Here is a 14,263-nt window from a genome sequence, read left to right as displayed (position 1 = left end):
TATCTGCACATTTAGTAGCTTCTCATCTTCCCCAGCAGGTTCCCTCTTCGGTCAGTGCTTTCTCATGATGACTATTTTATAATGAAGGCAAGGGGTCTCACAGATCTTAGACTACCAAGCGTTTCCTAATAGAATAATAAACTATAACGGAATGAATGAATGTCTTTGGTGTATCACCCTGATTATATCAGTAGCTCCATTCCCTCCCCGGTGAAGTGACGCATCAGTTCTCTCCAGAAGGCCTGGGAGAAAATTTTCTTTCATTCCACATTCACTAAATAAACCTCACTTGTTTTGAGCATTAGAAATCCTTAAAGTGGTAAACGTTTCTTGTCACCACTTAACTGTATTGAAAAAACGAACCGGCATTCTAGACTTGATTACTCAGTTCCTGGATCAATAGACTCCTTCTTGTTGACTATTTGGTTATTCTCACCTTGCCCAGCAGACAAATAATTAAAATCGATTCCAAGACCTGCATTTAAATCACTTACTAGACAAGTGATCTTGACACTGCAGTGTCTCTGAACCATGATTTCATCAGCAAAATGAGGGTAACACCTCATTTAAAAAACTGTGGTGAGGAGAAATGAGATAAGGTACGTGACAACCTGTGCATGACGCCTGGCCGTTAGGAGACCTTTTCAATAAACATTCCATCTGCCCCTTCTCTCTGGTGCTATGTAAAAGAACCTGAAACCAACATTTTAAATTAGGTGTTGTTTATATCTGAATAATTTGGCTGTGATATTTCCCATTTTAATAGATCATCAAAACGAACCAAAACCTATAAACCCAAAAATACCAGTATATGATTTCTTGTACATAATAAGCTACCCAGGGCAAGAGGTCATTAAATAAAGTAGGTAAATACTACCCAAGCTCATCCCTAAGGAATGACAGAATGAGCACCCTCTGGCCATTCGTGTCAGAATGGTCACCCAAATGCACACACACTCTATTCCTAAACTGAGGCTTGTGTCCTGTCACCCATGATATCTCTTTAGCCTTGACAGGAATTGTCACAAAGCAGCCTGTGCCCAGCGCCAGGCTTCCTTAGCCCTCACAGCTCCCCCCGCTCCCCAATCCTTAATTCTCCCGAGTCTCCTAAGCAGAAGGCATTTCAACACTCAGGCAATATGCAAGAGGTCACCAGACGGCACACTTCATGAGGAGAAGGAACATGCTCCCCTTGGCCGTGAACTCCCAACCGTGAGCCACTGAAAGAAAGCATCAAACATCTGTGGTTGAAAGAAAGATGAAAAAGTTTGATGCAGTCCAAAGGCTTGCAAAAGACCCCAACCTCTATATTCCTCTTAAAAACAAAAACAGACAAACAAAAATGAAAACAAAACGCTCTCAGTTTTATCCTGTTCCATCTCCTTTCAGGGATCCTTCCCATGAGTCCACAGAAGACCGAACCTGGGGAAGGCTGAGACGGGGAGAGGAAAACTGGCCAATCTCCTCCCAGATTTGGGTCACGGGCTGATGTTTTGGTGCTTTTGCTAGATCTCTCTCTTTTTTCCTATTTTTTTTTTTTTTTTTGATGGCCACGTCACCCCCACGATCTTTCTCCGCCCAGAAGGGAGGACAGGAGGCCGACAGTGGTTTCCTTCCAGACTAGCACCAGGCTGAGTGGTGAAACAGGCTGAGCGGGTGCAACAGAAATGTGGGCCTTGCTTCAGTTACTCATTATCTTTCTTCTAAAAACAACTAGAATAAACATTTTTATGTTTTTAAGGGGGAAAAAAGGCTCCTTATCTTTTAGAGACACACACGCTAAACCACAGATGAAATGATACAATATTTGGAAACTGCTTCAAAATAACATGAAAGGGGGAGAGAGAATTAGGAATATAGAAGAGGATCGTCCAGGAGCTACTCCAGGTGAAACCTGGTGACACGTACATCGGGATCTGCTGAATATGTACTATCTACTACTGAATATGTTTAAATTTTTCCATAATAAGAAATTTTAAATACGTGGGGGGAAATCCTTACCAAAAGAGGGAAAAAAATACCAAAACAGTTGGTCACTAAATTTTTCATCAGTGTTCAAGAAAATGAGAGCATCATCTAAGCTGATTTCCACTATTATTTAACTACAGTGACTTTATTTTAAAAAAATAATAGTTCAGTTTATAAAATTGTTCTTTAAAATCAAGCGCAATTACTACACGCCAGATATACAATGTTTTTCACATTTGGAGAAATGGTGCTATTTGCAAGACTTTGAATACTTCAATTTGTGACTTGCTTTCTTATAAGAACAGAATCTTTTGGAAGATTAAATACTAGACCTATTTCATTTCATCTTCAAAAAGACCAGACGAAAGAGGTGAGAAAATGAAGGATCAGGAAGGTTGAATAGCTTGCTCCCTAGGTCACATAACTAGTAAGTGGCAAGAGCCATATTTGGAGCCCAGATCTGACTTCCATTGTATAATTAGGAGATTTTTTTTTTCTGAATAGCAATGTTCTTATCCTGAGTTTTGTTTTGAGGGTTTTTGGTTTCGTTTTATTTTTTTTTAAGGTTCTAAGGAGAGTAAGATGATAGCTATTTTACTGACTAGCACTAGATACATTCCTCAAAAACAACTAGAAGAACTATTATTAAAAGTATGTTACATAATATTTAAATATAAATATGGCTCTGAAATGTATAATACTGAGAGATTAACTAACTTAGTTTAGATCTATGATATAATGATTGGGATATATCTGGTAAATATTCATCAAATTGAAATTGTCCGATCTAATTACTATACAATATGAAAAGTACTTGTACAGCTTAAGGCTTTGAACTTGAATAATTCAGTTTGTAAACACGGCAGAGGACCTGTAAGTGGCGGATGCAGTTTTTCTTTGACATGTAATGGGACCTGCATTCTGCTATCCATAATTTAAAGTTTGCCTTTTGTGATACCATTTTGTCACCAAACTTAAAACAAGAACGTCTGTGTACAAGGAAGCTTGTATAACTGTGTACTTATAAATGTGACCATTAATAAAATATTTAGAAATGCCATTTACACATTGTTTTTGTTATACCTAAATTTGAATCTGTTAGTTTGCCTTAAATAGCTCATGGATTAAAATAAAATATTTGGGCTAGTTGCTAATTTGTTTATAATGAGAAAAAAAATGCATGTTTGGTATTGTCCAAAGATGATAGCACAGATCATAAATACATTAAATAAACCAAATCAAAACAATTTTTATGAGCTATCTAGTCCTGTGACTAGATTAACATAGCAGGTGCTCAATGAATATGAGATAAATTAATTAAAATATGAAAAACAAAACTCAATTCCAGCATAAAAGCTAATATATACCCAATTCAAATCTATGGTACCTTTTCCTACCTCTTAGCAAAAAAAATCACAAATTCTCCATTAAAATATAGTCGCACACACACACACACACACACACACGTTCTACATTTCTTATAATAACAATTGTAAGCAAAATCTTTCAAATACTGAAGATACAGGCTACCAATACTAACTAATGAAAGTTTAGGTATACATACAACTATAAAATTTCTCTTCAAGAAAATTAACAATTCTGCTAAATGTTTTATCTATCTTGGGTTGCATCTAGATGACTCAAACGGAGTACACTGAGAAGTAAAGCGTATATAATGAGACAAGCAATACTAAGGATTGTTCCAGCCTTTCACAGATGCCCAAGCTATATTTGTAATTACCACAGTTTCATAATTTTACTCAATATTAGAAATCCATATTTTAAATTAAAAAAAAAATAAGCTGCCTAATATGGCCACACACTTAAGGTCCCTCACAATAACCCTTCACTGTTAGTTATTATTATCTTGATGAAGTACAGTCTTCCTGAATTTAAGCAATTTGCTCAAGGTCGCACAGCTAATTACAATTCAGAGTCAAACTGAAGTCTGGATCCAGAGTCTGTGCTGCACTCTGCTACATTTTTGGACACACAAAATAGCTTCTCAGTAATTATTCAAGTTTCACCTTCAGAAACAGATTAAAAATAGGATCTACACATTTATCTTTCTATCTACTAAAAATTTTCTGAAAACCCGAAAGTGGAACTCCTTCTATTTCAAGAACTTAAAATGTGATGAGAATCTACACTAAATTTGAAGTTAAAAACTATATATTGCTATAAAATATACCTTAATTTCTGCAAGAGCAAATTTCTTTGAACAATTAAATATAAAATGAGTTTTGTCAGGCAAAATTAAAATGAATGCTCAAGCTATGGGCTCCCTCCCTGACTTAAAGAGAAATACATTACACACATTATCTCGTCTGTGATGGGAACCAAAACCAAGGTACAACAGAGTGCTGAAAAATGTGATAATGGATCTTCAAGCTTAATTTTTTTATAACAAGACAGAGAAAAGTCAGAAGAAAAATAAATTTATACTGTAAAATTCAAACTCGGCTTATGTTAACTTTAAGACTACTTTTCCATTCCTTTCTCATGAACACCAACAAGGATTGTTCTTAAAAGCATAAACTCATAAACTAAGTAAATAGCATCTTTCTAGTTGCAACTAGCAACAACCACATTCACTAGACTTGCAATAAACAGATTTTTCCTGAGAGATGTCAGAACGACGTGATGATCATATTCCATGGCTTCTCTGAAGACAACAACAAAAAATAATCAAAAAACTCTACCCCACCCAAATTCTATTCCATGAGAAAAGCAATGAGACCTAGTTAAAAGGCTTTCTACAAAAAGGTGTAAAATTGTTTCTGGTTGGCTTTTCCCAAAGTCCTTCCAGTATTTCAATTCTGCTGGAGCCAGAACCATCCAACCCATACTCTCCAGTTAAAAAATTAGTTTCCCCTCTTCTAATATAAATAAATACAAAGTCAAAGACAATGTTTCTTATGCAAAGATCCCTCTTGGGACTATATTAAAAAACAAAAAATGTAATAAGGTTGTACTTTAGACAATTTAATAATTCACCATGACTTTCAGAACTGAAGCAATGCAGTAAACTCTGTGTTCAAATATAAGATGACATATAATTTTAAGGATCAATAAACTGACAACACAAGGAGAGTTACTGAAGTGACATGAATTATTTGCCTGGTTAAGACAACTTACCAAATCCATGGGGACTGTGTCTAAAGTAAAAGCACATGACCTCTAAGTCCTAAAATGTGTCCCTATCAACCAAATTTCAGTATCATCTTTGTGACAGATTTTTGCCCCTTTCTTTTCCTGCCTACTTCCTGGTTCTTGGCTAAATGAGGTGGGAGCATAACTGAGCTGAAGACAGGAGAGTACCAGAATATATATACCCCACTATTCTTCTTTACTTTCCTCTAAGGACAGAAGACGCAAGCACCCCTCCAAAGAAGTGCAATAGTCAAATGTAATTACTGGCCGGTACCTCCAATATATTTGGTTTGGACACCAGAATTCCAGGATGTGCTTGTCAGGATGGGGAGGATTCTTCCCTCCCCCCGCTTAATGTAAAGGTCAAATCATGCCTTTAGTCACATGAATATGGACCTTGTTTCTTCATTTTAAAATTGGGACAATAAAACTAAACCTCAGAGGGCTGCGAAATCCCACATAGGAAGTGAGATAACACATGTGAAAGCACTAGCTCAGTGCCTGGTATATAGTATGTGCTAAAAACAAAAAAATATTGACTTGAATACTAAGTTTAACATTTGAATGTTGACAAATAAATATATTGTATTATTTCCCACTTTCCATGGTAACATTTCTATAAAATGTTATCTATAATCAGCTTTTGATCATCAGGTATGTTATTCACTGTAAGATGTTTCCTCTCATCTTACATGCTTCCGGGAGGCGTTCCCTCCGTCCCTCTCACCTATAGTATGTCTTTGTGAAGCGGCACTGCCATATTAGTGGTTAAGAACCGAATTTTATCTGTTAATAATAATAATGATAATAACAATAATTTCTACCTTATATGACTGTTGAATGAATTAAATGAGTAAATACATGTAAAACACTTAGAATATCGTAAGCATGTTAGCTATCATTAAATATATATTAGTTTACTTGTATCTGAAAACTGAATTTTAGGCTTGTTATCTGAATTTACATAATGAAAACTTTAAGCTAAACAAAAATAACTTAGAAACAAATTTTAATACAAAAATATCCAAACTATAATGAATGTCTTGTTGTATCAGTTATTTAGAGGATTATTCACATATTTGAAATCTTTGCTCCTGCTCCATAACATTAATAAAAAAATGTGAAGGTTGCTGAAAAGAAACCTAATTAACAATATTAGCACTCATTTTAATTCACTGTATGTACCCACACCTGCACTCAACAAATGTAAAAAGCATTCTGATCACTTCAAATTAAAATAAACATTGCCCAGTATTAGTTATAGTTCAGGTAAACTGTTTCCTGTTAATATAACAATACCACGTTAGCCTTTGATTGGATACTAATATTATAATGTAGCTATGTAAGCTCTAGCCATGTATAATGTAGCTATGTAAGCTCTATAATTTCTGTGGTAAATTTCAAGATCTCTCTTACAACTAAGGAATTTTTTTCTAATAGCAATTGAAATTGAATTACTAACATCTATACACTTCCCTAAAATGAACAGTGCTTAAGGTAATACATTTAAATAAGATAGCAGTATTTAAAAAAAAAGAGTGGACTGTGATAGTAGTTTAAATTTCACAGTAGCTTGCTTTAGGATCAAAAGGAATTTAGGAATCACCTAGGTCACCCCCAACATTTTATGAAGAAACTGAGCCCCGCGTCCCCCACCCCAATGCAATACTGACAGGGCCAAGACCACAGCCAGGTCTCCTGGCTCCCAGTCAAATAAATGTTCCTTTAGGTTTTTTCATGTCAAATTTAACCGATTCATATCAACTCAAAACTATTGAATTTTTGTGCCAAAAAATTAATTCAAAAGAATAATTGTTAAAACACACACACACACACACACACACACACAATTATGTTCATTTAAGTAAGCACCACAGCAGTTTACTAAGTTCTTATGACATTTTCAAAACCCAATTAGGAATTTCTCATCATAAAGATTTTTTCAAGTCATTTATTTTTATTGACTTTCAAATCACCCTAATACTCAATCTCTCTCTCTCTCTCTCTCTCTCTCTCTCTCTCTCTCTCTCTCTCCCTCCCTCCCTCCCCTAAAAAATGGTGGGGACAGTGAGCAGAAATCAACAACTCACTTTCCAATCTAATCCTACCATATTTGAGCCAGGTGTACTGACTCATCCTTTTTTCCATCCCTAGCAAAACAGACAACAATTCTAAGGGAAGAGTTAGTTTCTAACAACATCTTTTACTATCAATTTTAGTCTATTTTATTATTATTTCATAAACTAGCTTAATCTCTAAAGAAACCATCTGATTGAAAAGATATCACAGGTTAAATACAATCCATTAGCCCCATAAAAATATTAATCATGTGCATACATGTATAGTTTATTCATCTTCTGAATTTTTTATTTTTCCCAAAGCAAACCTTTAGCAAAAGTAAGTAAACTGAGAATGGAAAAATAAACCATGAGGTCACATAAATTTATTCCATAAATGTATAGTAGCAAAATGAAAAAGAATAGTGTGTTCAATTCTCAGCCAATCTTAATCTAGTTAAAATGTATAAAATGCCATTGTAGAGTTTTAAAATTAGCAATATAGAATAATTCATAAAAGCCATCTTTGCATTAAATTTCCCTTAAATTTATATTCAAAGAAATATCAAAAGTACTTCTTAAAAACAGATTTCATGGGATTGTCAGTGTTTTAAACATCCTTTTAACTGACCAATAAAACACAATAATTGCCCTCTTCAGTTTGAGTAAAATCCCCATACGCGCGCGCGCGCGCGCACACACACACACACATATGTATGTATATATACGTATATACATACATATATATATATGATCCAAAACTTAATTTAACCAAATATTTTAAGATACATCTAAAAATTGCACCTGAATCCTTAGATGAAGGATATTAAATTCCTTGGAATGACACAGTGTTTTCTTGGCAAACTTCCCCTACCAGTAAGCAAACCATTAATTAAAACAGATAATTCTGCTTGTGCTGACATCACATTTGGGGACATTACAACTATTTATAATCTGTTTTAGCCCTTGCAGAAAGAGCTCTAAAATAAAGCACATGTGTATGTGTACACATATATGTATACAGATATATTTTTAATCCTCTTTTTTTTCAACTAGAGTTTATACTCTTATCAGCTGTGTAGCTCTTGGACAAGTTATTATATCTTTCTGATACTCAATTTTTCTCCTCTGTAAAATGGGATGATAACAGAACTTACCTTGTGTGGTTGTTGTGAGGACTGATTCAACGTAAGCTTACTAATCCATATAAATTTCCTAAACACATATAAATGATCGTACCCCCAAAATATACAAATGTAGTAGGGCATCTGATGTCCAATTAACTATGAAATTTCCCTTTATCTTGCATCTATGCACTAGACTGGCAGCTGATTAATTCAAAAACATCAAACAATGTGACTCTTGCAGAATAAGAATACACCGGTGGCAAGAAAGACAAGTGATTTTGGTTTCGCCTGGATCTATTTTTAGGCATGGTGTAATTATCTACACCCCTAGTGCTAACACTGGAAAATAAACAAATGGGTGAAAGACATCATAAAAGAGTGACTCTGAGATCTACAGTTTCATAGTATTCAAAAAGAAATGGGGATGAAGACAACATTTAGATCATTTCTTTAGCAGTCCTTACTGACACAGGGCAGGACAGAATTTGCAAGAAGTTTAAGAGGAAATTGATGAATTCAGACTGTTCAGACCCAGGGTTCAGAGAGGTTCCAGGTTTAAACATAACCAGTGAAGAACTATAATCCAAGAGTTGGTTTTCAGTGATTCAGTACCATTTCTTTGGTTACATAGTTACTGCATATGGGCAGAAAATGCTCATCAGTTTCCACAAGGAAAGATATTTACTTCCATATATTATTCACTCTCACCTAAATAAATAGGGAAACACCAACTGATTCTCTTGTCAGGCTAGAAAGGTACTACAGTTAATAATTATGACATCACTAGCTACCTGGTACTCATAATTATGCCAGTTTATACAATTATCTAGGGGAAGATTACAATTAGAAATTTGCCAAAGAAACAGATGAATATTTTATTTCAAATTACACTCTTCTCCTGCCAGAATAACGTCTGGTGATTAACTCAAATTCTAAGAAGAGCTCTGATATGAACATAGATAATTCCAACTCTCTTAGTTAAATAGATATTACACCATACCATTTCCTTATTCGTCTCAATCTATTAGTGGAACATAATCTTACCGGAAAAGGAAAAATGTTGTCAGCCCTGTTCAAGCTATCTTCCATCCAGGATTTAGGAGCAAATGCAGAGCTGGGGCGAGCGTACTTCTGGAGCTGAATATGATTGCTTGCAAAATTTTTCTTCAAAGGCGAGATGGAGTTCAGGGGTGTTATTCCTCCATTTAGCCCTCTGCGGTGATCACGGCCTTGGGAACCTCCCCAGCCACCATATCCGCCACCTCCAGGGCTCCAGGAAGAAGAGGGTGTAGGAGAGGGACTCTGGTAGCTGCTCCAAGGAGAAGGAGGTTTGTTAAGATTATTCGCCAAATGAGGCAGCTGGTTAAAAGCAGCATTTCTATGTGTGAAAGGTGGGGGGTGGGGACTGGCAGGAGACCTCCTTTGCTGCGGATGCTGGCTGTGATGATGCTGGAAATGAGGGTGATGAGGGTGGTGCTGTGAGAGAGGCCCGATCTGAGGGGAGAAGCTGCCTCCGAAGCCAGGGCTGACATGATGGGGAAAATTTTGAAACAACAGAGCACCGTTATTAGCCGAAGCAGCCGGGACCCCTCCCTGGTGAAAGAAACTGGCATCTTCGTTGATGATTGTAGAGGAAGAAGGTGCGATCGCTGCTGACCAGTTACTGAAACCAGTAAGAGATGACGCACTGGATGTCAAGGGTTGGGTGGAAGTACCTAGCCCGGTGGCTTCTTGATAATCAAACCCTGTCAACACTGGCGATTCGATTCTGATTTTCTCCTTCCCATTGCCATTTTCTGAAGAATTGTCCCCTTGGTTTTCTTCCGATTTTGCCTTCTCAGTTTCAGGCAGTATTCCAGCTTCCTGACCTGGACTGGGGGAGGGCTGCTGCTTTTCCAAAGGGTCTTGCTGTTCCTGTTGCTGACTTTTTGCTTTTTCTGACCCCAAGATCTCATCCTGAATGTTGTGGGTAGCTGGAGCAGGGAAGAGCCAAGCTGACCCGGCACCGCTGCCATTGGCAGCTGTGTTATTATTTATAAAAGCAGCAGGGCTGGGGGTGGCATTTTGGTGATGGTGTGGAGGCTGCACATGTGGATGGAATCGGACTGGAAACGCAGATTTATTCCCAGTATTGCTTTGCACTAGCACTCCAAACCCGTAATCCCCCATTTATTATTTTTACGAGCAGAATCTTACAATAAAAAACGACAACTTGATGTCTCACGCCTTTGTATCCTCTACCCCAAATTTAAGTTGTTTGTTTGTTTGAAATGTCTTATGTATAACTAGCTCAAAGATCGCAGCTTATCACTTTAAATAGTTTTGATTTGGAATTCTGGTCTCCGAAAGAAAAAATAAAATAACTAAAAAAAAAAAAATCTCTTAAAACATGAACATGAATCCAACCGGGCTTATTTCTAGGAGGGAATAAAAACAAAGAGGGTAAAAATCAAGTCTTTGGTTAGTAAAATAGGCGCTTTCTTTTTCCAAAAGAAAATGTACATGAATGACAAAAACACAGCTTCTCTATGGATGTAGAAGAATAAGCATTGCGCGAAGTAAAAATATATATATATGTATATATATATAATTTAACAATCACATATGGTCTTCCTCAGCAGTTTAGATTCACTCACATAAAAATTAGAATAGGGCTAAGGGGAGAACACGTTCTCTTCTTGGCAGCTTGGTTAAAAAAAAATCAGGAATAATTTAAGAACATTATATATTATATATTTATATATATAGATTATATTAGGTTATCTGGGGTGGGCGGTGAATTCCTGGTTGCGGGAAGGGAAATCAGCGTTGACTAATGGAAGGATGGTTGCAGGGAGGTCTCTGCTGTTCCTGGTCCTGTTTCTGCTCCTTCACCGGGTGCAGTTTTGGCCTCTGGGGCTTTTCCTGAGGCTCTGGGTGCAGATCTTGCCGCGGTCGCTGTTCTCGGGCTCCCCCCGGCCTCCTCTCCCCCATGAAATGGGTTGGAAACACTCGTGTCTCCCTCTTAGGGGGGTCGCGACCAGGAGGGATTAGAGAGACTCGACGAGGGCGAGCCGGCGGCCTGGGGGTGCGGGGACCAAGGGGGCGACCTGGAAGGTCCAGCGGTTACGGCCTCTTCCCCTCTCTGCGGCTCCGGGGTTTTTTTCCCTCATGGGACCCAGGGGCGGTTCGTTCAGTTCTCAGTTCGATTCTCCGCAGAGGGGGAAAAAGAGGGAAAAAAGGAAACACCCACTAGTGTAGTTATCCTAAAAGAGAAGGGCCTCCCCCCTGTTCGCTCTCTCTCTTTTTTCCCCAAGATTCTGTTTTTAAAAAACTATAATTTAGAAGGCTTTTGTTTCTCCTCACGGTTGCTGGGCCGTCGTCGTCGTCGCCGCCGTCGCTTTCCCCTAGTCCCACAGTCCCCGCTGTTGTGGTGGCGGACTCCGCCTGGCTCTTCTTCTTTTCTCCTTCTACCTCCTCTTCCTCCTCTGCTGTCGCCGCTGTCGCCGCCGCCGCCGCCGCCGCCTCCGCCCGGTGCCCGGGTCCCGCAGCCGCGGCTGAGTCCTTCTCCTCAGGACCTAGCCGAGTGAAATGACAACCAGCTGGAAAGACCGAGAGATACTTCCGGTTCGAAGAGGGAGGGGTGGGGTATCGCGGACACCCCGCCCCCCTGACGAAAGACCAATCAGCTGTTAGAATTTAGGCTAGGCCACGCCCCCCGCTCAGGTCTCCTCCTAGGAAGGTCGAAAACTTATCTCGAGAGACGCCCCTTCCGTCTGCGCCTCGCCCAGTGAGGCCAGGCGCCTGGAACCCGCTCCCCCACCCAGCGTGAGCACGGCACGTCGCCATCTTTAGTATGGGCAGAGGCCTCCTTGGCTGTTTATCTCCCTTAACTAGGCTTTGCAGGAGGAGCGTATAGGGACTCACGATAGAGAACGGATTCCGTGAGCACCAAGGAAAAGAGTCTAGGTGTTGGGTAACGGAGTGGCGACCCGTGAAACCGCGGATGAAGCGGACGACTGCCCACAGTAAAGGTGGGTCCCTAGGCGTCACGTGCTTTCGGCCGAGCTCCGCCCCAGAGGGCTCTGGAAGGGGAGGTGGGTCTTCCCAGCAGCTGGGCAGTGCTCAGAACTGCGTATGTTCTTGTCCTGAACGTAGACCTCACGCGGGACTCTCCCTTCACCTTCCATTCCACCAGCCCCTACTCCCCCAGCTTGGTTTAGGCTCTTGTCTGGTGCGGCTTCCAAGGCACAAAGATACAGCTGCTAGGCGCCCATGGCTGAGCCCTCATCTCTATCCTGTTCTAGTCCCCCCTACACACTGTACCAGAAGGACATTTCCAAAACGAAAATCTTATTGTGGTCCTCGCCTGCTTAGATCTCTTCTACGGCTGCCTTATTACCTCGCCTTAGTCTGGGTTCACGTGTTTCCACTCTGTGGGTAGTGTATCGTAACACCCAGCTCCCTCCAAAGGCCCCACACCAAGCTGCTTCAAACATACTCTCTGCATTTTTACCTCCCTTTCCTCTCTTCTCCGCTTGGAAAACTCCTGTTAGTTTTAGGAATCAGTTCAGAAGCTACTAACTCTGTCTTCTGAATTCTCTCTTAGGGGCATCCATGGCCCTGTGTACATCTCATGCTTGTTTATCACAATACATTGTAATGGTTGTGTATGTCTGCAGGACCTGTGCTCAACTGTGGGCTCTTGGACGAGAGGACCTTGCAAGTAGGAGGCATCAATGAATGAATGCTGAAGAAATGGATGAACAAATCTACCTCACTGAAGTCTTTCCTGAATGACAGTCCCCTTTCCAAATCCGAATTATTTCATTCCTTCCGCCACTTGGTTTGGAGCTCACACCTCTCAAATTTTCATCATTTGGGTTATTCATTTGCTGCTCAAGGGCTTGTCTTGCTCATCTCTGTACCCCACTATGACCACCATCAGGTCTAGGATAATTAATGCCTTGCTCTCAGCTCAAGCTCTAAAGACGTTGAATAAGTGTTTTCCTTTAGTAGGAAATGGAAAAAAAATCAGTAGAGCCAGAAGTGACTATGGAAGGAGTAGGAGGGAAAAAAGACAGAGAGAGAGAGAGAGAGAGAGAGAGAGAGAGAGAGAGAGAGAGAGAGGTCAAAGATCTTTAAGATTAACCTTATGAACAAAGGTGGCTTCTGTTTCATTTCTGTAGCCAATGGCCCCAACTTCTGCTGCCTCAGTTTCCCAATCCTACTACACACCCATGTAGAATACCTGTTTGAGGCCTTAGTGATTTTATTGTTTCATTATGTCATGGGCATGAGTCTTATCTCTGCAACTCTACTGCAAGTACCTTGAGTATAGGGATTGGGTGTTACTCTGTTGTTTATTCCCCACAACTGGACATACCTTGAAACACAGCTGGTTCAGTCTGGTGTCATTTCCTCCAAATTGGTTTCCCTGACTGCCGCTCTCTCTAGCGTCTTGCAGATGACTCTCTGATAATTACTGCTGGTTGTCAGTGCTAGTTTCTAGAGGGCAAAAGTTGTATCTGATTTATCTTTGTGTCTCCAGTAGCCAGCAGAAGGTCTGGCATTGAGCAGAGTGAGGACATGTTTATTAAATGAACGAATGAGTGTTCATGGCCCCGTAGGTGGTTGAGAGCCTTTTGGAGCTACCAACTCTCAGTGGCTAAAATGGCAGCCATAAGTTGGAGGAAAGAGGACTACCTTTAGAATCTACCAGCCTGGATTTGAATCCCAGCTCTGCCACTTCCTGTTGTGCAGCCCCAGGCGTCACCTCTACAAGTCTCTGGTTCCTCATAGGAACCAAATTGTGAATGATATTTCCTCCTGCACTAGGTTGGTAAATTACCTGAGATACATGTGAAGCGCTGGGCTCAGAGGAAATTTTTTAAAATGTCAGCTCCTTATTAATATGTTAAGTGCAGAGAACTACTTCACAGATGTCTTTTACCTAGAAGCAGCTGCAGGCATGAGTGA

The 14,263-nt window shown here is 39.6% G+C and overlaps 1 protein-coding gene across 4 annotated transcripts in view; it reads right to left on the bottom strand.

Annotated features, from left to right (window-relative positions):
- The window catches only part of CPEB4 (cytoplasmic polyadenylation element binding protein 4), a 60,269-nt gene extending 48,383 nt beyond the window's left edge, over window positions 1-11,886 (bottom strand). For all 4 annotated transcript variants that reach the window (XM_033097042.1, XM_033097045.1, XM_033097046.1 and 1 more), the window contains exon 1: window positions 9,350-11,886. In XM_033097042.1, the coding sequence (XP_032952933.1) occupies window positions 9,350-10,474 (1,125 nt within the window). In that variant the 5' untranslated portion in view covers window positions 10,475-11,886. The remainder of the gene's footprint in view (window positions 1-9,349) is intronic.
- Window positions 11,887-14,263: the final 2,377 nt, after the last annotated feature.

This window comes from Rhinolophus ferrumequinum, chromosome 24 (genome assembly GCF_004115265.2).
Source record: "Rhinolophus ferrumequinum isolate MPI-CBG mRhiFer1 chromosome 24, mRhiFer1_v1.p, whole genome shotgun sequence".
Taxonomy (NCBI): Eukaryota; Metazoa; Chordata; class Mammalia; order Chiroptera; family Rhinolophidae; genus Rhinolophus; species Rhinolophus ferrumequinum.
The sequence above is the reverse complement of the archived record's forward strand: the minus strand, read 5'-3'. Positions and strand labels throughout refer to the sequence as shown.